We start from the raw sequence: 27523 nt of genomic DNA, 5'->3' as shown, positions 1-27523 counted from the left end.
AGCCTTACTGCACTATATATAACTGTTAATTAGACTGTGTGTGATTATGGCCGAGTTGTGTAAGAAGGGTAACCTGCAGTTACACAGAATGGCAGCTGTATTTAGGGGAATTGCTGTTAAAGCTTTGATTCTGGTGATGTGCAAGACTGCTCTGGTTCAGGGGGGTTTCGAATTTCAGCTCCTCCTTACACACATTCCAGGCCTGCCTAGACTCCTCCTGACATTCTCCAAGATGGAGGCACTGTCCACGTATCCTCTAAAATGTTCTGTCCCAAAAGCTAGAGTGTTTGGTGTTTTTCTCTCTATGGTTTTATGCACGGCACTGCTGTGTCTGCTACAGTTAAAATTCTTTAAACCTGAGGTGAAAGATTTTTATTCTTTTGAAGTGAAGAATATCCAAGGAGAGATCATTTCTCTAGGAAAATTCAGAGGCAAAGTAAGTTGCATCATCCAAACCTTTTTTTTATTGCATGCTATCACAAATTTATCTATACTGTATTTCTTTGATGAAGAATATTATATCATTTTATGTGTACTGTAATGGATCCAGTAATAGAGCTGCCAGGCTCCAAGTTAATTGATGGATGTACCAGTCTCTGTGTGGCTTCTCTGCTTATCTGGTACAGTCAGATCAGAGTTTTTCTTCTTTGCGTTTTGATATGCCAGAATAAAAGTTTCAAACAAAAAAAGGTAATAAGATGGCCTCTTCCTTGAATTCTTCAGCACAGAATATATTTTAAGTTTTTAACTGAATGTCAATGTGTAGTGCAATCCTTTAAAAAGTGTGTAAGTTTCAGAGTAATTCACAGCAGACTGCTTTTACAGAAAAGTAATTAAAATGCATTTACATACAGTAGTTTTATCTCAGATTTGTAGGTTTGTGTAAGATGGCAGAGAAAGAGAACAGAAAGAAAAGAGAAAATGGAAAAGACCTTTTTTAGTATAGAAACATAGAATCTATATTTAAAAGACAATATGGGGCTCATAATAAAAAAAACTGTCTAAAAAGTGGCCTAAATGGGTACTTGGATGATCAAAAAGCCTGATCGTCCAAGTACCCATAACCAAAGCGGGTTTTAGATGTATTTAAAACCAGCTTAGGCCTTTCCCCTGCCTCTAAACGCATAGAGCGAAAAGAGGTGTTTTTAGAGGAGGGGAAAGGGCGGGAGGTTGTTCGACCTACATCTAGGCGTACAGTAGGTATAACCAAAGCTTTTGACAGGTTGCCTAGTCGGCACTTATACATTTTGACTTAGACCAAGTCAAAACAGGTATAAGTGCCGAAAAAGGGCACGCTGAGCTAATGGCGGCTGTTGCGATCAGTTCAGCGGCCCGGCAACCTACCCACCCACCCCACCCCACCACAACCATCGCAGCAGGAGAGATGGCTCATCTCCCCTGCCCCGATGCGATCACCCCTCTATCCGAACTACCGCGACCCGCTGCATGAGAAATGCCCAATCTCTCCTGCTGCAGTTTGTGGCAGTTTGGGTAGAGGGGTGATCGCATCACGGCAGGGGAGATAGCCAATCTCTCCTGCCGCGATGCATCACCCCCAAACTCCCTACAATGATCCGGGCAGGCTGTGTACCTGTCCCCCCGCTGGTGGTCTAGTGGTAGGCAGGGACAGGGCACAGGCAGGCAGGCATAGTGGCAGGCAGGCAGGCCTAGTGGCCTAGTGACAGGCAGGCTGGCCTAGTGGCCTAGTTTCAAGCAAGCTGGCCTAGTGACCTAGTGGCAGGCAGGCCTAGTAACAGACAGGCAGGCAGGCCCCATACCCCTCACGTACCCTAAATCATCCCCCCATACCCACCACATACCCCCCCCAGTACCTTAAATCATCCCCCATATCTCCTACGTACCCCAGTACCTTTTTTAATCATACCCTCCCCCCCCGGTACCTTTTAAAATCCCTCCCTAGACGGCTGTCCTGGTATTTTAAAAATCTCCCCCCCCCCCCGCCCCCGGTACCTTTTAAAATCCTTTCCTCTCTGGCTAGCTGTCTCCTCTTATTTCCCAGCCGGAGGCACGGAGGTCAAGAGCAAAGCTTTCCGCACTCCCGCTTCTGACCACGTTGCTTTCTGAATGGCTGCGATTAGTTCTCACGAGTCCCGCGAGAACTGATCGCAGCCATTCAGAAAGCAGCGTGGTCAAAGCAGGAGCGCAGAAAGCTTTGCTCCTGACCTCTGCGCTGTTGGCTGGAAAATAGGAGGAGACAGCTAGTGAGAGAGAGATCACGCTGTACCACCAGGTCATTTGCAACAAGTTCTGCAGATGGCGGGCGGGTGGGGGGCTTGGGGTTTTACAAAGGTGCGGTGGTGGTGGGCGTGCAGAGGGGTGTTTAACAAAGGTACAGTGGGCGTGTGGCAGCGCAGCGAGTGGGTTGTTTTAAAAAAGGTGTGATGGCGGAAGGGGTGTTTTTAAACGGTACGCAGGGGGGTACATTTGTTTGTACCTTCGCTACATAAGACGCACCGAGATTTCCACCCACTTTTGGGTGGGAAAAAGGGTGTCTTATGGAGCGAAAAATAAGTTATATTTCACAATGTGAAATGCTGGCAAGTATTGGAAAAGTAGTGTATCGCTCTGGAGCTGCGTAGCTTCATACACAGAAACAGCTCTCTGTACCCCTGAGGCAGGCTTCTCTATCAAAGCTGAAACACGATCTGTGTAGGGTCTTGACAAGATAGACTGGCCTTTATATATTTTTTATATGTTTTATATTAGCTGATTATATTTAATAAACTCTGCTTCATCTCAGGTTGATGTATACAGTTCCTTCCCCATATTTTTATCTGTTGTGTATCCACTGTGGGGTAGTTTAGGGTTACCAGATTTTCCAAACGGAAAATCTGGACCCCTAGAGCCGCCCCCAGGCCCACCCAGTTCCACCCATCTCCGCCCCGTTAAGCCCCAGGCCTGCCCTAGCCACACCCCTCACTGCCTGCTCTCGTCAAACAGGAGGGCATCCGTGCATACTTGGATACGATGTGATGACATCATGCATTCGTGCGCGTGATGTCAGCGCGTGGCATCTGTGCATGCACAGATGCCCTCTTGCCCGATGAGGATTTGTTGGAAGCTTTTCAAAGCCCGGACAAAGTACTGGGTTTTGAAACGCCGTCCGGACCCCCGGAAATCCGGATATCTGGTAACCCTAGGGTAGTCTGCCTTGTTTTTGGGAATGTATAAATTCTCCATCTGTAGATTTTCAAATCTTATATATATAGCATTAAGATAAAAATCTGACTGAATGACTCAATACTATTCACAAAAGAAGGGGCCAGGTTTAGGGAGGAGTGAGGGCAAACATAAATGAAAGAGACAGTGTTGGCAAAATGAACACACAGACCTCTAATTCTATAATCTTAGCACCTAAATGTACGGTAAGCACCATTTGCACGCTAAATTTGTAGCATACTGTCACTTGTGCACATAAATGTTGCATTAATGTATATAAGTGCTATTCATGTACTGAGCAGTATTTTGTAATGTGAGTGTGCAAGTTGAATAGAACTTTTAAATGCAAGTTGACGTTCAAAGGGGGAGATACATGGCCGGGCATGGATGTGTCACAATTGCATGGGCACAGATTAGAATATTTTCACTTATGCACTAAAGCCCTGATTCTGCACATGGTGTCTAACATGTAGGCACTGAGAAACGCAAATGTCAATCATAAGCAGTGTTCCCGCTAAGCTGCGTTGGCCTGCGCTCGCGCACAAAATATTACATCGCAGCGCAAAGTTTCTCTTCACAGCGCACACACGCGTCGGTAAGGTAAGGGGACGCATTGGGGGGATTGCACTTCCCCACAATTGCCATGCTTCGGTTCCTCTTCTTCCTTCCTTCCTCCCCCCCCCCCCCCGCGGGACCCTGCGGCACCATCAACTCTTACTCCCTCTAATGTCGGCCCTGCAGCTCCAGACTTCCTCGCACCTTCTCCCCTCCCTCTTTGGATCGCTATTATTTTAAATGTTATAGCCGCGGAGCTGTATCCATCAGTGGAGATGTCTAACCTCGGCCTGCCCCGGAACTCTTACTGCAACAGTGACTTCCTGTTCCTGCCTAGACGGGCGTCTGCTGCAGTAAGAGTTCCGGGGCAGGCCGAGGTTAGACATCTCCACTGATGGATACAGCTCCGCGGCTATAACATTTAAAATAATAGCGATCCAAAGGGGGAGGGGAGAAGGTGCGAGGAAGTCTGGAGCTGCAGGGCCGACATTAGAGGGAGTAAGAGTTGATGGTGCCGCAGGGTCCCGCGGGGGGGGGGGGAGGAAGGAAGGAAGAAGAGGAACCGAAGCATGGCAATTGTGGGGAAGTGCAGAGCTGCAGGGAAGAGTGTTGCGGTACCCAGCTGGAGGGAGAAGGAAGATGAGGGAGGGAATTAAAGGAGATGCCAGGGCTTGGAGCGTAGGAGGAAGGTATGCCAGTCTAAGGGAAAAGGAAGGGGGAGATGTGAGAGCATGGAGGGGGAGCGAAAGATGGAAGAAAAGGAAAGGAGAGAGATGCCAGAGAATCAGGGAAGGGGAGATACCAGACGATGAGGAGAGGTGTGGGAGAGGGAAGGCGAGGAGAGAGATGCCAGACCAATGGGGTGAAAGGAGAGATGGAAGGGGGAGGCATACAGTTTCTGGAAGGGGCATAGAAGGAGAGAAGATGCCATATAGGGGAAGAGAGACGGCAGACAGTGGATGGAAGGAAGAGAGTTACAAGAAGATGAGGAAAGGAGAAACCACAGAAGACAAAGGTAGAAAAAAATTTCTATTTATTTATTGCTTTAGGAGACATGTGTCACTGTTTCTGTGAAGCATTGTATGCAGAGTCCAGCTTCTTGCTGGTTCAATTTAACCTTTGTCTATGTATTTTTATTTTATCCCCCCTTTTACAAAACTGTGAAGCGTTTTTAGCACCAGCCTTGGTGGTAGCAGCTCTGATGCTCAGAATTTTATGAGCATCAGAGCTGTTACCTCCGTAGCTAAAATCCACACTACAGTTTTGTAAAAGAGGGAGGGGTTAGTTTGTGATTACATATTCCTTACTAGGCGAAGGTGTTTTCTGTGTTCTGTGTGTTCGAAAGACATGGTTTTCTGTTAGGATTGACGGTGTAGGATTGATCTGTGCTGGTCTGGCTTGTTTAGTTTTACAATGGGTGTATTGATGTACTGCTCACTGCAATATGTAAGATGCTGCCTTTTCCTAGGTACTCATGTGTGACGTGTGGTTTGTTACTAAAAATCATGTTTTTCTTACAGATGGGGGGGGGTGCCAAAAAATGATGGGCCCCGGATGTTACATATGCTAGGTACGCCACTGTATGTAAAGATACCAGAAAGCTGGCGTAGCAAAAACTTCTAAGTTTTGAGTATTTAACCCTCCCACAATCTCACGGGCACTCGTTTCAAGTTTATTGAGATTTTGATTTAAACGCAATATCAAATATTTTCAATGCGTATAACAAAAATAAATTTGGGGAAATAAATAAAACCATTTGAACCAGTGTTCCCGCTAAGCTGCGCTGGCGTGCGCTGGCGCACAAAATATTACATCGCAGCGCACACGTTTCTCGTCACAGCGCACGATCGGAAGAGGCGTACGGCAGATGGCAGGGCGGCGAGAGGAGAATCGGGCGAGTTGGCTCATAACTTGCTGGCGCCCGATATTTTTGGCTCACGGTGAAAAAAGTTTGCTCACAACACCCGCCCGCTTAGAGGGAACACTGATCATAAGTTAGGCGCCGTTTATAGAATCATGCTTAGTGGCGCAAAAAGCGGTCTTAGGCACTGGTAGGCTTGAAACCTTAGGCACACTCTATTTATTCCAGGGTTTTCTTGACTTAAATGAGTGTGCCTCAGTTAGGCACATGTCAGAACACACCCAAGATCCGCCCACAGTCCACCCTTAACCACGCGTACTTTTGGTAGACCCCTTGGTGTAGACATCTACCTCGAAGTGGTACGGGCCTACCAAGTTAGGCACCTACCATCTAATTAATTGCGATTTAATTGCAGCTTAATTGCAATTTTCAATTAACAGCACTGATTAAGGCTTTTTAAATAATTGAGTTAGGTGCCTAGATCGGCTAGGCACACCGATCTAGACACCTAACTTTAGGCATCTTTTAGAGAATCAGGACTTAAATTGCTATATGTAGGTGCACACGTTTAGACCTGCTGTTGATATGGTGTAAGAGAGCATACGTCTAAAAGGTGGTGTTTAAATGCCGACTTGCGCTAGCTTCGTATAATGGAATCTGGGCGAGACAGACGAGCACCGACAATTCGACAATTCAGCGCAGGACTTCATCGCACCAAAGAAAAACCTTCTTTTAAAGTGCTCCAACAGGGGGTGTGGGGGGAACCCTCCCCGCTCTACTTAATAGGGATCGTGCTGGCATTGGGGAGGTGTAACCCCCCACATTATACTGAAAACTTAACTTTTTCCCTAAAAAATAGAGAAAAAGTTGAGTTTACAGTATAATGTGGAGTTACAACCCCTCCAACCCCCCCAACACCAGCGCGATCACTATTAAGTAAAGTGGGGGGTTCCCCCCACCCCCCGTCGGAGCCCTATACAAGAAGGTTTTTCTTCGGTGCGATGAAGTCCTGCGCTGAATTGTCGGCGCTCGTTTGTCGGCGTGCGTCTGACTCGCGCGCTTAAGACTATGAACCCCCAGATGCTGTTACAGAATTTGCACACAGTGCACTGCATTTTGGCACCTAAATTTTAGCACACTTTAGAGAATTGCTCCCTATCTGTGTATTGATACCTACACAGAAAGCAGTGTTGGATACATGGAATAAGTCAACACCATAGCCGGTATCAGTGGCGTAGAAAGGGGGGTGGGCGCAGCACCCCTTCCTTCCTCTCCCTGCCCGCTCCTCTCCTTGCCATGCGCTCGCACCCCTTGCCTTCCCCGGTACCTTTTTAACTTACCCGGCGTGAGGTTGCGGCCTGCGTCGGCATCGGCACTCTCTCTGATGTCACTTCCGAGACCCGGAACAGTTAAAAAGGTACAGTGAAAGGGAAGGGGCTGCATGTGTGGCAGGGGAGGGCAGGGAAGAGAGGGGGGAACGCTACTTACCCTTACTGGCTTTTAACTAATTCTAGTCACCATGCTATTTGACTGTCAGACCCAATCAGGCCGATATTCAGCCGGCGGCAGTCAGCATATTTTTGGGCCGCCAGTGGCTTTATTCCCAGATAGTCAATGCTGGGCCATGTCTAGGCACTAGCATTGGATATCTGGGCATACATAGCTAGCTAAGACTTCTGCAGTAAGAGCAATGTTCAGCACTTAACAGCATAAGGCATAGTATCACAAAATGTGTGCCGTGGCACACTACTATGCCACGGTGAGATTCCGGGTGTGCCGCGAGGAAGAGAGGCGCCAGTGCCAGCTGACTGCCCACAGAATGAGCCTCTCGCAGCGAGAAGCACGTTCTGTAGACTGTCAGCCAGTACCTCTCCTCCTCTACGTGCCTCTCCTCTTACAGCACCTCCCCAAGGGCGGCTCAAGGCCCTGTCTGAAGGGTCTTCATGCATGGGCAGCCGACAGTGTGATGACATCACGCATGCATGTGACATCATCACGTCGACATCCGCGCATTTCCAGATGCCCTCCAGCCACAGCACAGAGATTAGTGTGCTGTGGCTTCCAGAAGTTTGCAAGACACTGGCATAAGATGGACCACATAAAGATAGAGCAACTTTTTATGTGGCCCAGTTTATGCAATAATTCTATGAAGTTAAATGCTGAATATCAGCATTTAACTGTATAAATGCCAACTCCGCCTCCAGACCACCCACAAATTTAGGTGCTAACTGTGAATATTCGTCAGCATTATCTGGTTAAGTGACATTGAAGTCATGGTTAGCCCTAGACAAGTGATTTAAATAGCTAGAAGCCTCTCCTGACCATTTAAATCACTGAATATTGAACAAAATAACATTGATGTACAATCCATGTAATAAGGAACACTAACAGGATTCCATTCCAAGTGGATTTTGCTTTTCTTGCTGCATTTACTGTTTTGGTTGGATGGGTTTTCATCTCTTGCTTTCTCTCCTCTTTCCTGCAGGCAACCTTGGTTGTAAATGTGGCCAGCCAGTGCCAACAAACAGAGGCGCAATACCTTGCACTGCAGGAGTTGTACCGTGAATTAGGCCCCTTCCACTTCACCGTGCTTGCCTTCCCCTGCAACCAGTTTGGAGATTCTGAGCCTGGCTCCAACCTGCAGATTGACAGTTTTATCAGAAAGAACTACAAAATCACTTTCCCCATTTTCAGCAAGATTAAAATCTTTGGATCGGAGGCTGAGCCTGTTTATAAATTTCTGACCGGTAATTATAAGTATCCACTATTCCTGCACTTTTTTAAATTTTGCTTTGGCAACATAGAAAAAATGAAGCCAGTTTGATCTTTTACGCTGATTAAATTTCTTATATGGACATTTTGTACTACATCATACTCAGTGCATTTTTTCTAGCAAAAATGGTGCCATTACTCAAAATACCAGGCCATTATTCAGGAGTGGGGTGGGATGATCACTGAGGGATTCACCCTACAGTGGCTAGGTCCTCTGCAACCTGCCACAGAATCCATGAAAAGGCAGCACTGTGGGCTCCCTTTACAAAGCCACGGTAGCGATTCCCCCACAGCAAATGCACTGAATCTCATTCAATTTCTATGGACTTCAGTGCATTTGCCACCAGAGAATCACTACTACAGCTTTGTAAAAGGGGCAACTGAGTGTGCAAAACCCGAAGTCTTTTATTAATGCTTGGGGACCATGGCTCATTTTTATCAAGCAGTGGAAAAGGTGCCTGTAATCAGTACCTTTAGTGTCCCCTTGAAAAAAAGCCCTGATTATACTACAACTTATATAATGTGATTTTAGGAGCTATTTATACATGTACGTTGACATAAATATGTAAGCAGCAATTTTAAAAAGACATTTATTTGTGAAAGCAGCAGCATGCAAAAATTTTGAGGGGTATGTTTGCAAAATATACAGGAGTGGAGGAATACCAAATATCTCTTTTGAAACCCAGACCAGAGTCTCAGCCTGTCTGTCCGACATTGCCGCCTGGATGTCTCACCGCCATCTAAAATTGAAGATGGCTAAAACAGAGCTGCTCATCTTCCCGCCTAAACCTACCTCTCCGCTTCCCTCGTTCTCAGTCTCTGCGGAGTGTGGACAACACTTTCATCCTTCCTGTTTTGTCTGCTTGTAATCTTGGGGTCACCTTTGTCACCTTTGACTCCTCTCTCTCCTTCACTGCCCAGATGCAACATATTGCTAAAACCTGCTGCTTCTTCCTCTATAATATTACCAAAATCCAACTCTTCCTCTCTGAGCACACTACCAAAGCACTTATCCATGCCCTCATCACCTTGCGCTTAGATTATTGCAACTCGCTACTCTCAGGGCTTCCGCTTAACCATCGTGCTCCCCTCCAATCCATCCAAAATTCTGCTGCATGACTCATATTCCAGGAGAGCCGCTATACTCATGTTACCCCTCCCCTAAAGTCACTTCATTGGCTTCCCATCCATTTCAGACTACAATTCAAACTCCTCTTACTGACCTACAAATGCACTTACTCAGCTGCCCCTCACTATCTCTGTTCTTTTTAATATCTTTGGGAGTGATATTGTGGAAGGATTGTCTGGTAAGGTTTGCCTCTTTGTGGATGATACCAAAAAACTCTGTAATAGTGTGGATAACATGAGGAGGAATCTACTGAAGCTTGAAAAATGGTTCAGAAGCTGGCAGATAAATTTAATGCTAAAAAAAAAATGCAGGATTATGCACATGGGCTGATGATCTCAAGGTGACCAAACAGGTAAAAAAGGCAATCATGAAAACCAGAAGGATGCTTAAGTGCCAAGGGAGAGGTGGCCAGCAGGAAAAGGGAGGTTAAAGTGCCTCTGTATAAGTCTCTGGTGAAACTTCATTTAGAGTAATGTGTGCTGTTCTGGAGACTGTGACTTCAAAAAGATATTAACAGGAAGGCGTCAATCCAGAGAGTAGCAACTAAAATGGTCAGTGGTCTCTATCTTAAAGCAGACTTAAAAGACCTCAATGTGTATACTTTGGAAGAAAGGCAGGAGAGAGAAGATATGAGAAAGACATTTAAATATCTATGTGGCACAGGAGGTGAGACTCTTTCAACTGATAGGAAAGCCTGGAATGAGAGGGCATAAGATGACGTTCAAAGGGGATAGAATCAGGAGTAATCTAAGGAAATGCTTCTTTACAGAAAAGGTAGTGGACGTTTGGAACAACCTCAGGGTAGAGGTAGTGGAGATGATGATTTTAATGGGCTGGTGGAAGGAGTAGAAAGGGGGCATTTTCAAAGCCATAAGAGGATTAGGGCTTCTTTAAAGTTAAAATACAGTTATGCAGCTCCTACTGATACTGAGCTGGGGCCTGCATAAGAACATAAGCAATGCCTCTGCTGGGTCAGACCTGAGGTCCAACCTGAGGTCCATTGTGCCCAGCAGTCCGCTCTCGCGGCTGCCCAACAAGTCCTGGACCTGTGTAGTAATCCTCTCTCTATACCCCTCTATCCCCTTCTCCAGCTAGAAATTGTCCACTCCTTTCTTAAACCCCATTACCGTACTCTGCCCTCTTACGTTCTCTGGAAGCGCATTCCAGGTGTCCACCACACGTTGGGTAAAGAAGAACTTCCTAGCATTCGTTTTGAATCTGTCCCCTTTCAACTTTTCCGAATGCCCTCTTGTTCTTTTATTTTTTGAAAGTTTGAAGAATCTGTCTCTCTCCACTTTCTCTATGCCCTTCATGATCTTATAAGTTTCTATCATGTCCCCTCTAAGTCTCCTCTTCTCCAGAGAAAAGAGACCCAATTTCTCCAATCTCTCAGTGTATGAAAGGTTTTCCATACCTTTTATCAGAAGTGTCGCTCTCCTCTGAACCCTTTCAAGTAATGCCATAGCCTTCTTAAGGTACAGCGACTGTCCTATTTGGGCCCTGGCTGAATATCAGTCAGGACCCACATAATCTCCAGTGGCAATCCCCACCAAATTTAGCCCATGATATTCAGTGTTGGTTCCTGGATATGGCCTGGTACTGAATATTAGGAGCTAATCTAGATGGCAATGATAAACACTAATAAAATCGCTGACCACCACAGGCTGAATATCGGCCAGATTTGTAAGTTTCTATGATTAATGTCTGGGATTCTCTATTGGAATTGTGGACTCCTAGAGGTGGATATTTCTATATTTTTGCTTTTATTTTCTTAATTGTATTTAAAATATGCTTTGTATAGCCCAGGGTCGTAACCGTGGCGCAAGCCTGGGTGGACCGGGCCACCTAACAGCCATAGGTCGCTGGCAGCAGTCTTTCTACATGCTGCCAGCAGCTGATCCAGAAGCCTTCCTTCTGACACATTTGTGTTTTGTGTCAGGGGGGAGGCTTTCAGGACAGCCACCGGCAGCATGAAGGAACTGCTGCTGGCGGCCAGAAGAGAAACAGAAATGATGCACAGGCTGAGGGGGAGGGGAGAGGGGAGGAAGGGAGAGAAAGAGAGAGAAAGAGAGAGGCTGCTGCACAGGCTGGGGATGGAGAAAAAGAGATGCCCGTCCTCTTTAGCCTCAGGCCCACCCAAAATTTAGGACGTTAATTAAAACATTGCTTTTTGAGAGATGTTTCTCATAAAGCTGAAAGGCTGAGTTGCTTCAGTGATGCTTTGTATTTTTACAATGTGATGTTTTATTGGACTTTTTGTATATTTAGTTTTATAGGTTTGATGATAGTCTGTTATTTTAATTATGAGTGCTACTTTGTAGCTCATTCAGAATTATAGGATGTTAGCGAGTAAGAAATTTTTTTAAATAAAATAAAAATAGGTTGTCTGGCTATGCCACTGGTATAGCCTCCTGTTGCTATATCAAGTGATGTTTGCTTGTATAATATCTTGTAAAATAGAGAAATATAAACTTAGAAAAAAAGACCCAGAGAGCTAGGAGAGATCTGGAAACAAGGAACCATCACTTCTTGCTGTCATACTTAATGCTAGCTGGAGATGTTTATCCATAGAGCCTCTTATAGGACCAGGAACAAATACTTTGGTCGTAATTTGTCTATTCCCCATCTTTTCTAATTCCAAGCTTCAGAAGAAACCATCAAACAAAATTAAATACAATTTTACAAAGTCTCAGGGCACTCATTAGCCACCAAAGAGGAGCTTACTTTTGACCGCATCCCTTCAGCTGTGTACCAATAGCCACACAGTGCAGCAGCCATGCATCAAGTAGAAGGCTTGAAATTAGAGGAAGCTGAAGGCCCAAGCAGATGTCATCAGCAAGGAGGTGTCTCTCAAACTGGAAGGCCAGGAACACACCAGTCTCCTCCTCTGACAGCCCTCCAAGATACCCATGCTAGATTACTTTGCATATCATCAACTCCTTCAGTTTTTCCAGTATCCCCATACACCTCTCTTTTGCTGTCCAAGTACAATGAGGTTTTGCATTTACAACATCCTAAACTGAGATAAGTGCAAAGCCTGTGCACAAAATGCAACGGATGTGCCCAGCATCTGTCTTGCATTTAATGCACAGGGCAGAAACCTATTGCATTGAATGGTTACATGCCCCAGCATATACTGTGGGTGCAGTGGCGTACCAAGGGGGGGGGGGAGATCCGCCCTGGGTGCGAGCCCTGAGGGGGTGCTCCGGCGTCCGTTTCCCCCCCCCACACACATCTGGTTCTTCCTCTCTGGCCTCCCCGCACCATTAAGAGTACCGAAGCAGCCTGCAGCAAGATCGCGATGTCAGCGATCTTGCGCTGCTTCATGCTGTCCTCCGCCGCGGTCCCGCCCCTTCCACTGACATCAGAGGAGGGGGACGGGTCCGCGGCGGAGGACAGCACAAGCAGCTCAAGATCGCTGACATCGCGATCTTGCTGCAGGCTGCTTCTACTCTAAATGGTGCGGGGAGGCCAGAGGGGAAGAACCGGACGTCTGGATGGGGTGGGGGGGCGAGCGGTCCTTTGGGGTGGGGCGGGCAGACAGGCCTTCAGGGGGAGATGCAGGCCTTAAAGGGGGGGGACAAGCTTTCATGGGGGGGAGACAGACTTTTTTGGGGGGACAGGCAGGCAGGCCTTCAAGGGGGGGACAGGCAGGCAGGCCTTTAAGGGGGGGGACAGGGGGTGGGACAGGCCTTCAAGGGAGGGACAGGTCTTCAAGGAGGTGCAGGCCTTCGGGGGGGGTGCAGGCCTTCGGGGGGTGCAGCCTTCGGGGGGTGCAGGCCTTCAAGGGGAGGGACAAGCCTTCAGGGGGAGATGCAGGCCTTAAAGGGGGGGGACAAGCCTTCATGGGGGGAGACAGGCTTTCAGGGGGGAGGACAGGCAGGCAGGCCTTCAAGGGGAGAACAGGCAGGCAGGCCTTTAAGGGGGGGACAGGAGAGTGGGACAGGCCTTCAAGGGGGGGACAGGCCTTCTGGGGGGTGCAGGCCTTTTGGGGGGTGCAGCCTTCGGGGGGTGCAGGCCTTCTGGGGGGGTGCAGCCTTCGGGGGGTGCAGGCCTTCAAGGGGGGTGCAGGCCTTAAAGGGGGGGGACATGCCTTCATGGGGGGAGACAGGCTTTCGGGGGAGGACAGGCAGGCCTTTAAGGGGGGAATGGGGGGGACAGGCCTTCAAGGGGGTGCAGGCCTTTGGGGGGGTGCAGGCCTTCAAGGGTGGTGCAGGCCTTCAAGGGGGGGGACAGGCCTTTGGGGGGGACACTGGTGTAGAAGTACACAGAGGGAAGGGGGTGTTCAAAGAGATGTGCATATGCCAGACTTTGGGGGGGAAGAAATAATGGGTCTGAAAATAGAGGAGAGGGAGAGAGATGATGGACCATGGGATTTAGGGAGGGAAGGAACAGAAAGGGAGAGAAATTGGACACAAGGGATGGTTTGGAGGAGGGATAGAGATACTGGATAGGAGGGTAATTGGGAAAAGAAAGGGAGAGATGGTGGGCCCTGGGGTGGTGGGGAAGGAGGGAGAGATGCCGAATGAAAGGGTAATTAAGAAAAGGTGGATCTGTGGAGGGAGATGAAAAAAAGGAAAGATACCAGACTTCCTGGGGAGGGAAGGGAAATGGAAAGGGAGGACAGAGATGGCAGATGGATGGTTAGCATGAAGAAAGAAGGAGACCCTGGCAAGCAAGTTATCAGAAGACAACCAGAGCCTGGGACCAACAAGATTTGAAAAATAACCAGACAACAAAAGGTAGAAAAATTAATTTTATTTTCTGTTTTGTGATTACAATATGTCAGATTTGAAATGTGTATCCTGCCAGAGCTGGTGTTAGACCGCAAACGTGAGCTAGGATTTAACAGAGAGAGGAAAAGTCCTTTTTGTTTCTTTATTTTATTTACACCACAGCGCCAGTGTGGTTAGGAGAAGCCAAAGGGGGTGAAAAAGCTATAAAACCCACCAGGATTTTTGAAAAAAATCACCCAACTGGGCGGGAAATCGAATCGAAAAACCAATTAAATAGGCAGAATCGAAATTTTTCTTCCTGAATTGGGCAGTTTGCGCTACTGTCTCAGACTTTAGGACCTGGGATTGAAGAGAGATGGCATCCTCAGTACTTTATAATGCAAGTGAAATGAGGATTTGGTCAGACTTTTGAAGGGTCTGCAGAAGAAAAATATTGTATAGGCCGGGGACATGAGATAGCAGGAAATGGGAACTTTTCTTCCTTCTATTTTTGTGAATGGAAAGGCTGAGGATGTCAGAGAGTTGTTAAAATATGTGCTTTTTAAAAAAATATAATAATGTGTTTTATAAAGTTTATAAGCATTGCTGGCCTACCCAGTGAGGTGTTCCTAGTGGTGGTAGTGGTGGTGGCAGTGTGTCAATGTGTTGAGAGGAAGAGGTGGTCTGGGAAATTCTCCTGAGCAAACTCCGGGCCCATTTCCACCCCCCAGTTAGTCCACTCCACTCAACTGGTTCACACACTGAGTGGGTCTTTGGGTATTGTGCCTAGGTAGTTGTTTTGGGATCTCTTCCAGTGGTTTGTCAGTATCTCCTTGTGGTCCAAGGAAGGAAACTTTGTTAACCTTAGCATTGACCTTTTGTAACAGTGCTGCTTGTGTGGCATTAGGCTATCTAGTGATCGAAAGAAAAAAAACAGACCTTTGCACATTTTTGCACTATAGGTGGGTGTATGAGGAGATTCACATTTCCTGCACCGCTAAGTCCGTGTGAAGTTCCCTTGTGTTGTATTTGACATCTAGCAAGGTCTCTGTTTGGAAGGAAAGATCTAAGCTTAAAAATGAAGTGGCCAGAAGTTATGGTAAAAGCAGATAGCTTAGCTGGTTTTAAGAAAGATTTGGACAAATTCCTGGAGGAAAAGTCCATAGTCTGTTATTAAGACATGGGGAAGTGTCTGCTTGGCCTGGATCGGTAGCATGGAATGTTGCTACTCTTTGTTGTTTTGGCCAGGTACTAGTGACCTGGATTGGCTACCATGAGAATGGGCTACTGGGCATGATGGACCATTGGTCTGACCCAGTTAGGCTATTCTTATGTTATGTTCTCATCTGTAGGGGCCTTTGGTTTCACTTCTTATTTTAATGTATTTTTTTTCTGGGAACTTATCAGTGTTTTTTTATAATGGGAACAAAAATGGAAGAGAATTAATGTGTGTGGAATGGGGGGGGTAACTAATTTCTTCAGCTAAATAATTAAATCCACCTCAACCAGACATAGGAGAACTCGCACACCATTCACACACCCTCTAACCAAAAACGTCAAAAGAAAAAAACTGTTCGACAACCTCCTAACACTCGACCCCCAACTCTACAACCTATTGACCTCGACCACAGACTACAAAACCTTCAAAAAAGAAATAAAAACCCTTCTATTCAAAAAACACATAAAACCGAACTAACACAATCAGAACTGTCCCAAGCATCACCTGCAACTACTCCATACGTACTTCTGATGTCATGACAATTCAGACATAATTTATGTTATGTTATGTTTGGAATAATGGTTACATATATGAGGTTCAATAAAAGAATATTTTCACTCCCTGTTTCTATTCTGACCATTTATACCGTTTCATGGTTATTACAAAAAATATTTTTTACATGGAGGGTGGGTGGGGGGGGGTGTCAAAAAATGATGGGCCCCGGGTGCCACATACCCTAGGCACGCCACTGTGTGGGTGTACCTGTCCTGCGCTCCCTGCTAATATATTTAACACAGGTCCCAGAGCGATGCCAAATGTAAAAAAAATAGATAAAACCGCTGTGGCGGCAGCAAGTCAGTCCCTTCCAACCCTTCCCTACCTCTATCATCCATCTGATCCCCCAAGCATCACAATCCTCACCACCAACACACATATCTTCTCCAGCATCAGAACTTTCTTGAACCTATCTCTCCAACAAGGATTAGCTGGGTGTGTGCCAATTATTTGTTGTGTGAGCGACAAGTTCTAAAAACCAACAATTTTCCAGATTTGTAAGTATTTTGTGAGCTACCACATAAAATCTGTGAGCGATGCTCCTAGAATGTATGAGCGATTGTTCATATGCTCCGCTTAGAGGGACACAGATTGTAACTGCATTTTGCTTATAGTCTAGAAAAGTGATTAATTACTCAGTTGAGATTCTCTTTATGCTGCCACTCTGTTCTAATTCTTGATTTATTTCTATTCCAGTAATACTGGGTTCCATATACAAAGCCACGGTAGATGTTTCTACCGTAAGCTAGCAAGGTAAATGCTCTGACACTCACAGGAATTACTATGAGCATCAGAGTATTTACCTCTACCATGACTTTTTAAAGGAGTCTGTTATTTATTACTATTTCCTGCACTGCATTATGAACATTTATTTTATCACCCAGATGGCTTATAGTCACATTCATGGATATAACTACTAATTGCACATGGTCTCTTCCAAGTGCTGTCACTAGAATAACAACGACAAAAACTTGTAATGCACATGCTAGATCATGATACCTTTCTCTCCATCTGTTTTCCAAAGATTTTCCCATAGATACAGGACTCGAGTCTCTTTAAAAAAATAAAACAGGGCCCCAGGGAATAAGCAGAAGAAAAGGAGAACAAACCAGAGGGATAGCAATGACATTTCTAGCTCTCTGTTTCAGTATCAACTGTTAGTCACTGAAGTGTTAATAGCAGTTTGCTTTGCTCTCTCTGTGCCCACTGGGACCTGGGCGCTCTCAGCACCAGATGCTTTACCGGGCCACTGGCAACCATTGTTCCCCCAGCCCCACTAATAGCATGAAATGCCCGTGTGTCACAGATTTAAACAAGCTCAGAAGCACACAAAGAAAGACCCTATAGAAGCAGACACATCTTCTATATGTCACATTTTATTTTTTTAAGCAAGAGGCTTCTTCATCCTGCCTTGGTTATAGTTGCAGTAGCTTGAAATTAATTAGGTACACTGGATCACAGGCAACTTGCTTTTCAAAAAGGGAAATATTGGACTGATTTCTTTAAAGAAATGAACAAAATAGTAGGTCAGGGATGCAGTAGATGTGACCTATCATGATCATATTAGCAGTATAGTTAAATCAACATTTTTCAGGTTTCGGCAAATTCGCTCTATTTCTAAATGGTTAGAACCAAAATCCTTAAACATATTAATCCATTCACTGATCATTTCTAAAATCGATTACTGTAACGCCTTATTCAAGGGTATTACTCAAAAAGAACATAAGAATTGCCACTACTGGGTCACACCAACAGTCCATCAGGCATAGCAGTGCGCTCACGTGGCGGCCCTCTGGTCAAAGACCAGCGCCCTAACTGAGACTAGCCCTATCAGCGTACGTCCTTGTTCAGCAGGAAGTTGTCTAACTTTGTCTTGAATCCCTGGAGGGTGTTTTCCCCTATGACAGACTCCGGCGTTTACAGCTAATTCAAAACACCTCTATTAAAATTATCATGAATGCAAAAAAGTTCGACCATGTCTCTCTCACCACTTCTTAAAAATTCTCATTGGCTCCCAGTATCGCATAGAATAATTTACAAAATATGTCTGTTATCATTTAAGCCCCAACTCCATAAGTCTCCAGCTTTTATTGACAGGATTCTAATTCCCTACGCTTCCACTAGAACTCATCAATCTACTGACCAACATTTGTTAACTGTTCCATCACTTAAAACCATTAATATACGAAGACAATACATTTTTTCCGTCATGGCCCCCCAATTGTCGAATTCCTTGCCAATCTACTTAAGGGAGGAAAGAAACAGTAGATTTAAGAGTCAGTTAAAATGTTTTCTTTTTAAAGATGCATTTGACTGCTAGACATCGTAAAATCCCCAAAACTAAAGCAAAATCCATCCTTTTTTTTAAAAAAAAACCACAAAAAACAATCAAAATCCCTCCTCTTGTAATTTTCCTTGATTGTCTCATCTGCCTCCAATTATTGTATTTCTATCCTATTTACACTACTAGTCCCGTCTGTTTTGAAAGTCATGTATTTGTTATATGAACTTTTTGTTCTGTTATAAAATATTTTTAGAATTGTACATCGCCCTGAATATATGATAGGGTGATTAAACAAATTTTAAATAAACTTGAAACTTTTGCAGTAGAGAAGTAGTTTAATGGTTAGGGTAGCAAGCTGAGAACTAAAAGAGCCTGGCTCAAATCCCACTGCAGCAACTTGTGATCTTGGGCAAGTCACTAGTGTCACTTAACCCTCTATACATCTCCCTCCGTATTCGCTGTGATAGGGGATTAACAGAACCTCAAATACAGAAAAACTGTGAATAACTTTTTCATATGTTATTTGCTGTTTTCTGTTAAAAACCATCGTGAATATGGTGAAACCGCAAATAACATGGTGGAAGACCTGGCCTGTTCCTGAAGGAGAGGCAAAACACTGTGAAGAAAGTGCTGGGAATCAGTGATTTTCTCTGTAAATGCATGGAATCAGTGATTTATCTATGCAAACTGATGTAATTTGGGGGGGAGGAGCCAGCAAGCTAAAAACCGTGAATAATCAAAACCGCAAATGCTGAAATCGTGAATACGGAGGGAGAAGTGTATTACAGTGTATCGCAAACTGTGTACCTCCTGAGATTTCAGGTGTGCCACGACACACTAGCGAGGAGGAGAGTCATCCAAGCCAACTAACTGCCTACAGGTCGTGCCTCTCATGGCGAGAGGCACGTCCTGTAGGAAGTCAGCCGATGCAGATGACTCTCCTCTTGGCCGGCGTCTCTCTTCCTCTCCCCACACCTCCCGGGTCCCTCCACCGAAGCAGGTCACGGCAAGATGGGTCTTGTGCACTTCCGGGTGTCTTCCGGCCGGGGCACTGGATTTAGTGTGCCACCAGCCGAAAAGTTTGCGAGACACTGCTCTATTACCTCAGCTATAAGCTTAGACTATAAGCTCTCTAGGGACAGGGAAATAGCTACTGTACCTGAATGTAACCAACCTTGAGCTACTACTGAAAAAGGTGTAAGCCAAATCCCTTCCATCCCCATATACAGTAGAAGGCTGATGAGCAAGCTAATGTATCTGGGAACTGGAACATAAACTATGAACTGGGTGAACAACTTGCTGAGCAATAGGGTTCACAGAGTGACAGTGAATGGAGTGATCTCTGGAAGGAAGAATACCTAGCAGGTTGTCAGAAGGCTTGGGTGTAGGCCAGTCTTTACATATGGTAATGAGGAAGAATTAGAAAGGAAAATGTGCCCATTTGCAACAGAGTAAACAAGCCAGAACTAAATACAAAGGTTTTAAAAAAGAAAACAGCCAAACTTATGGTAACTATGCTTTAATTTAAAAAAACATCAATATCTTTTAACATTTGGACCAAAAAGGCTTGAAATCACTTAAGTAAGTAGTTAAGGACGCCTCAGCCCCACCACTCCACCGTTGTAATTTTATTTAGTATTACACCAGGAAGGCTGTGTGGTGCCTCATCATCGGACTGCCGATGATGAGGCACCACACAGCCTTCCCGGTGTAATACTAAATAAAATTACAACGGTGGAGTGGTGGGGCTGAGGCGTCCTTAACTACTTACTTAAGTGATTTCAAGCCTTTTTGGTCCAGATGTTAAAAGATATTGATGTTTGATTCAGTTACACTGGACTCAAGTGTTTCTATAAACAAAGCCAGTGTTATTAATATTAATTTTAAAAAATGCATAATCATGCATTTAGAATACAGAACTCTAAAGACCAAATACCTTTCCAGTCGTGATGAACTGGCATCCATCAAGAAGGAAAGGAATCAGGGGCTTATCATTTCTAGAGCATATTTTGTGATGGTATGTGCTAGTATAATGTACTGGCACTTTTTTTACATGCTCATCTCCCCCATCCTCCTCCCCCCAGTGACCGTGATCTGGCATCTCCCTCCTTCTGTCCTCAAACCCCTATCCTGAGTCTGTCCTTCCTTTTGGCTTTCCAAAAATCAGTGGCAGAAGTGATTCCCAAACATTGCTCTGCTGCCAGCCTGGCCTCTTCTCTCTACCACAGCCCACCTCTGAGGAAACAGGAAGTACATCAGATAAAATAAAAAGTGTTTTTATTTTAAACATAGGCTTCAACTTATACTAAAATAATTTTCTTCTGTCTGTGCTAAACCTTTCCAGAACTTCCTTTTCTATTTCTATCTTTCTTTCAGGAACCAGCTTTCAATTCACATTCAACTCCCCGCCCTGGGAACTCTTATCTCTCTTATCTGTTCCCTTATCCTCTGTTGCCAACTCTTAATTCCGTCTCTTCAGCCTTGCTTCGCCACACTCCTGGAACAACCTGCCTGATTCAGTATGTCAGGCTCCGTCTCTGGCGGTATTCAAATCTAGGCTTAAAGCCCACTTCTTCAAAACTGCATTTAAGTCCTAACCTTACCAACTTGCAAAGCCCAAAAATCTGTTTGCCATTCCCTCTTTAGTCCCTCTCTACCTCATCATTCCCTCTGTAATTCCATAGCGAAATGTACATATATTCACCATTTGTCCTGTATGTCTGTCATAATTAGATTGTAAGCTCTTTTGAGCAGGGACCGTCTCATGCATGTTTAATGTACAGCACTGCATGTGTCTGGTAGCACTATAGAAATAATAATAATAATAAGTAGTAGTAGTATAGATGGGTCGCAGTAGAGAGAAAAGGTCAGGGCCAGTGGCAGGGTAGTGTTTAGGAACTGCTGCCACTGCTGACTTTTGAAAACTTTTGAAAAGTCAAAGGGAAGGCTAGACTTGGAGAAGGGGGTTGAGGACAGAAGGGAGGAGATGCCAGACCGTGACCGCCGGGTGGTGGGGAAGGAAGAGAGAGTCAGTGTGTGTGTGAGTGAATGAGGAGCACAGGAGGCAGAAGGGAGAAATGTTGGACTCTGTGGGGAGAACAAGAAAGAAGGAAGGGAGAAATGTCAATGGGATGGGGTAATGGAAGAGGAGGAGGGGAGGTTAGATTAGGGGAAGGTGGAGGGTGAGATGGACTCGGGAGTGGAAGGGAGAGAGTGTAGCTACTGTAGGGGCAGTGGCATAGTAAGGAGGGGGCAGATGGGCCCAGGTGCCGTCTTGGTGATGGCACCTCTCCACCCCCATACCTCTTTAACTCTTTGCCAGTGCGAGCAGCATCCCCAACCTGCTGCTTGCACAGGCCTCGACTCGCCCTCTGAAGTCACATCTTGGTCAAAGGACCAGGAAGTGACATTAGAGGGAGAGCTAAGGCCGTTGCAGGCAGCAGGTTGGAGATGCTGCTCGCACCAGCGAAGAGTTAAAGAGATACAGGGGGAAAGGAAGGCATGCACGCGGCAGGGGGACAAGGAAGGAGCAAAGGTGGAGAAAAGGCTGGGGGGTGCCAATGCCTCAGGCGCCTCCTACGCTTGCTACTCCACTGCATAGGAGGTGGAGCCATAGTGATCCCACCCCTAAGGTTGCCTGCAAGAGTACTAGTACCTTTTTTCCTACAAAAAAAATCATTGATCATTTCTGATGACCTCATGGCAGCTAGTTAGTGGTATAGCAAACGGGAAAGCTAAAGGTAACTTTGGGTGCACAAAGAAAGGTACCACCAGTAAAAAAATAAAGTAATATTACTGCTGTTCAAAGAACTGATGAGATTTTACCTTGATTATTGTGTTCAATTTTGTAGACCAAATCTGCAAGGGATGTTGATAAGGTAAAAGCAGTTCATAGGAAGTTCACTAAAGTGATGGGACTACAATATAAACTACACTTAAAGGGGGAAATTCTGTAAATCAATGTTTCTCAACTTGGTCCTGGAGTGCCCCTTGCCAGTCAGGTTTTCAGAATATCCACAATGAATATGCATAAACTTGATTTGCATACACTGCCTCCATTAAATGCAAATTTCTTTCATGCATAGTCATTGTGGATATCCTGAAAACCTGACTGGCGAAAGGGTACGCCAGGACCGAGCTGAGAAACACTGCTGTAAATAGCATCTAAAAAGATAGGCGCCTATCTCTTGTCAATCACAGTTAGGCGCCTATTACAGAATCGCACCTAACTTAAAACTTAGGCACCTATAATGTAGGCCAGGGTTTTAAAGGCCTAAGTTCTTCTCTGCCCCTAAACACACCTACTTTGGAGATAGGCTCCACTAGACATCATGCAATAGGTGTCTATCTTTTATAGAATAGTGCCAATTTATTAATTGTTAGGCACAGTAGACACCGAGGAGGGAGTGGAAAACATGAAAAAGGATCTAGAAAAGTTAGAGGAATGGTCTAAAATCTGGCAACTAAAATTCAATGCAAAGAAATGCAGAGTAATGTATTTGGTGATTAATAATCGGAAGGAGCTGTAAATGCTGGGAGGGGAGAGGCTGATATACATGGATGGAGAGAGGAACTTTGGGGTGATAGTGTCTGAAGATCTAAAGGCGAGAAAACAGTGAAGGCGGTGGCTGCTGCCAGAAGGATGCTGGGCTGTATAAAAAGAGGCATAAGCAGTAGAAGAAAGAAGGTGTTGATGCCCCTGTACAGGTCGTTGGTGAGGCCCCACTTGGAGTATTGTGTTCAGTTTTGGAGACCGTATCTGGCGAAGGGCATAAGAAGACTTGAAGCAGTCCAGAGGAGGGTGACAAAAATGATAGGAGGTTTGTGCCAAAAGACCTATGAGGAGAGACTAGAAGCCCTGAATATGTATACCCTAGAGCAGTGGTTCCCAACCCTGTCCTGGAGGAACACCAGGCCAATTGGGTTTTCAGGCTAGCCCTAATGAATATGCATGAAGCAAATTTGCATGCCTATCACTTCCATCATATGCAAATCTCTCTCATGCATATTCATTAGGGCTAGCCTGAAAACCCGATTGGCCTGGTGTTCCTCCAGGACAGGGTTGGGAATCACTGCCCTAGAGCAGGGCTGCCCAAGTCCGGTCCTCGAGATCTACTGGCAGGCCGGGTTTTCAGGATATCCACAATGAATATGCATGAGAGAGATTTGCCTGCACTGCCTTCTCGGTATGCAAATCTCTCTCATGCATATTCATTGTGGATATCCTGAAAACCTGGCCTGCCAGTAGATCTCGAGGACCGGATTTGGGCAGCCCTGCCCTAGAGGAAAGGAGGGATAGGGTAGATATGATTCAGACGTTTAAGTACTTGAAAGGTATTAACGTAGAACAAAATCTTTTCAAGAGAAAGGAAAATAGTAAAACCAGAGGGCATAATTTGAAGCTGAGGGGTGGGAGACTCAAGAGCAATATAAGGAAATTCTTCTTTATGGAGAGGGTGGTGGATGCCTGGAATGCACTCCCGAGAGAGGTGGTGGTGAAGAAAACGGTGACAGAGTTCAAAAAAGCGTGGGATGAACACGGAGGATCTAGAATCAGAAAATAATAGTAAATATTGAAGAACTAAGGCCAGTACTGGGCAGACTTGCATGGTCTATGTCTGTATATGGCCATTTGGGGAAGGATGGGCTAGGGAAGGCTTCAATGGCTGGGAGGATGTAGATCAGTGTTCTCAAACTCAAACCCTTTGCAGGGCCACATTTTGGATTTGTAGGTACTTGCAGGGCCGCAGAAAAAATAGTTAATGTCTTAAAGAAATGACAACTTTGCATGAGGTAAAACTCTTCATAGTTTATAAATACCCCCCCCCCAAAGGCCTGCATGTTCCCTCCTTTTTTGCAGCATCCTCCAGCTTCCCCCCTGGCCTCCCGGTCTTAGTTTCAGCTAATTACCACAGCCTGCAGAGAGGATCGCTGGTGCTATTGCGTTCCTTGCAGGCTGCCATCAGCCTCTGCAGTACATTCCCTCTGCCACGGTCCTGCCCCTCCTCTGATGTCAGGGGCAGGATCGCAGCAGAGGGAATGTGCTGTTGAGGACGACAGCAACCTGCAAGGATCACTACAGCACCGGCGATCCTCTTTGCAGGCTGCGGTAATTAGCTGAAGGTAAGAGCGGGAGGCCAGGGGGAAAGCCGGAGGACGCTACAAAGAGCGGGCAGCACTAGTACAGATAGCACTAGTACAAACCACGGGCCGCAAAATAGCACCTGGCGGGCCACATGTGGCCCCCAGGCCACGAGTTTGAGACCCCTGATGTAGATGGACTGGAGTGAGCTTTGACGGAGACTTCAGTAGTTGGAACCTAAGAACAGTACCGGGCAGAGCTTTAGATTCTAGCCCAGAAATAGCTAAGGAGAAGAAGGAAAAAAAAAAACCTAACCAACAAATTTTTTAGATTGAATCAGGTTGGGCAGACCAGATGGATCATTCAGGTCTTTATCTGCCGTCATCTACTATGTTACTAACCCTAAATCCCCTAGCATGCAATTCAAAAGGGAGCATGGCCAGGAGAGTGGAAAGGGCATTCCCAAAATTTGTGCGGTGTTATAGAATAACACCAATCCTGCTCCTTAATGTCAAGAACTGAGCACCAGTATTTACCAGTTTCAGCTGACATTAATACCAGCACCCAAGTTTGGGTGTGAGCACGGGCTCGAAGCACTATTCTACAAAGAGGGTTCAGCTAAAAAGTGCTCTTTATAGAACAGCATTTTGTGCCAATTTTTTTCAGTGCCCAAATTTGGGTGCCATTCACTGAATCCAAGCCTATGTCTTCTTCCACATGTATAAATGCTGCTATTGACATGTATAGATGCCTTGAAAATGACCTCCTTAATATATTTATGCTATGATTTTCTTGCAGATTCCACTAAAGAAATGCCCCAGTGGAATTTCTGGAAGTATCTTGTCAACCCTCAAGGTAAAGTAGTGAAAGTCTGGAGACCCGAAGACCCAATAGAGAACATCCGGGGGGAAGTGGCAAACCTGGTCAGAAAAATCATCTTAAAAAAGAAATCAGATCTTTGAGAATAGCTATTTATGTTTTCAGATTCTTTACACATCATTTTATTAGGAGATATGAAGGCATTGAAAATGGACTTTTGGACAATGATTGTTAGTTTTCATGTTACTATTATTTCCAGCAGAAGGAGAAGCAGTACCATCCATCAATCAATGCAGCACTAATCCACATTTCAGGGGATCCACATTTCAGACCCTCTTGGCTGCTCAGGCTGACTGAGACTAAGGCCACACGTGGTACAAGATCAACCTCTACCCTCCCCTAGTGACCAAGGAAGTACACCACAACCCATGAGCCATTGGTACTGTTTTATGACATCATCAGAAACTGCCTTCGAGGCCTTTCAGTTTTATATCATTCTTAGTCTGAAACTGCTAAAGCTGTGATTTTAGAGTATTAATTTTCTGGCAATTTTGTCACCATTCTGCAGTGGTTCTTGAACAGAAAAGGCAATATAGCTCTGCTCTGGCGCTCCTGTGTTCTCTTCAAGGCTGTAAGTTTCTGTGGTGCTTTATTCAGGATTTGGGTGAGACCGTGGACACTGCACAAGCTCTAACTTGGGGCCTTATAACTCTGCTCTGTATCACGTGTAATACTACTGCAACACTCCAGCAAAGGCACCTCTCTTTTAAATATGATGGTGAGAAGAGTACCGCAGGTTCTCAAGAGTCAGAGGAAAGCTTACCAACTGGGGAGAAAAAAGTACAGAAGTTATAAAAAAAAAAATCTGCATCTCACTGGACAGCACTATTAAATATTCCCTAACATTTTTGTTTAAAAAAAAAGTTTTTTTTTTTTTTATAATGTCAAAGTAAAAAGGAAAAAAAATGTGTATGTTTGTTTCTTTTATCTTCCAAGAGGGCTGGCAACGAGCCATTATTTGGCTGACCTGAATAATTTTTCAGAGGGGAAGCCGGCAGTTGGCAGAACAAAAAAAAAAAAAAAACACCCAACATAAGCACCAGTTTTCTGCAGATCGCTGAACTCAAGGACAGTTTAGCACCCTGAAGAATTCCAATCTCCACCACTGCCACAACTCATTGAAACCAACCCCTTCCCTCCCCCACCCCCACCCAGTCTAGCATCTTCCTGGCCTTCCTTTCCCCGCTACCACAGCAGTACCCCAGGTTCAGAATAAGCAGTAGTTGTAATAAGATTAAAGGGATGTGTGAGGGTCTGCCTTTCAAACTTATTACAGCTGTTGCAGGGTTCTGGACCTGTGGTGGTACTGCAACAGCAAATAGAGAAGACCAAGGAGGCGCTGAACTGAAGGGTAAGGGAGAAAAATTGAAAAGGATATGCTGGGCAAGATGGGGCTATGGGGGAATAAGGACACAGATGGTTTATGGTTTATTTTATTTAATATATTGCCCTTCCTTAAAGAATAACAGGGCGGTTCACATAATTAAAAAAAAAAAAAAACATGCAATAGAAAAAGAGCTACTATACATCGCTAAAGAAAAATTTGTAGAAAACATAAAGTTAAAAAAAGAAAGAAATAGATTATAATTAAAATGAAAACATTGAATATGTTGTACTGTTAGATAAAAGGGAAGAAGGACACAGGATATGCTGGACCACCAGGGGAGGGGTAAAGGACACAGATAAAGGGATTTTCGACATGTGGAAGATAGAAAGACATTGGGTGGAAGAGAAGGAGAGTTATAGGAGATGATTAATGAGGGATAGGTGAGAAGTATATGATAGGAGCACCAGGAGAGCAGTTTTAGAGAGAAGGAGAAGGATAAGTACTGGTAGGGAGGGATATGTGTGATAAGGAGAGGATAATTGAGCTGAGTTCACAGAACCTAGGCAGCAGAATACAGCGGCAGGCTGATTAGGCACAGGTCCCAGGAGAAGAAAAGTTAAGAGGCTTAGGACCATTCCTTACCCCGTGCCCCTAGGAAGCTGCTTTGGTCAGGCAGGAGGCAATCTGTGAATGCGTTGATTGCCTTCTGCCCAACGCGATTGAGAGGAGGCTTTTCCAAACCCGGACAAAGTGCTGGGTTTTGAAAAGCCGTCTGGACCCCCCCCAGACATGTCCTCAAAAAGAGGACATGTCCGGGGAAATCTGGACGGCTGGTAACCCAACAGTGGCAAATCCAAGCACATCAACATGGAAGGATCCATACTGCTTCCCTTAGGGAAATGCAGTGGATTCTTCTCCCCCCCCCCCCAAAGTCCACCTTAATAATAGTTTATGAACATTTCTTC

General features: G+C 45.3%; 2 protein-coding genes across 3 annotated transcripts in view; one reads left to right on the top strand and one right to left on the bottom strand.

The window, feature by feature from the left end:
* Window positions 1–27523, bottom strand: part of CDC20B (cell division cycle 20B) — a 121658-nt gene that overhangs the window by 78066 nt on the left and 16069 nt on the right. The gene's annotated exons all lie outside the window — the stretch shown is intronic.
* Window positions 224–26733, top strand: GPX8 (glutathione peroxidase 8 (putative)). Its single transcript, XM_033931365.1, has 3 exons — window positions 224–436; window positions 8082–8343; window positions 25151–26733. Exons 1-3 carry the CDS (start codon window positions 233–235, stop codon window positions 25312–25314), a joined length of 630 nt encoding a protein of 209 aa, XP_033787256.1. The 5' UTR covers window positions 224–232; the 3' UTR covers window positions 25315–26733.

The sequence above is a fragment of the Geotrypetes seraphini genome, chromosome 1, assembly GCF_902459505.1.
Source record: "Geotrypetes seraphini chromosome 1, aGeoSer1.1, whole genome shotgun sequence".
In the NCBI taxonomy this organism is placed as follows: domain Eukaryota; kingdom Metazoa; phylum Chordata; class Amphibia; order Gymnophiona; family Dermophiidae; genus Geotrypetes; species Geotrypetes seraphini.
The sequence above is the reverse complement of the archived record's forward strand: the minus strand, read 5'-3'. Positions and strand labels throughout refer to the sequence as shown.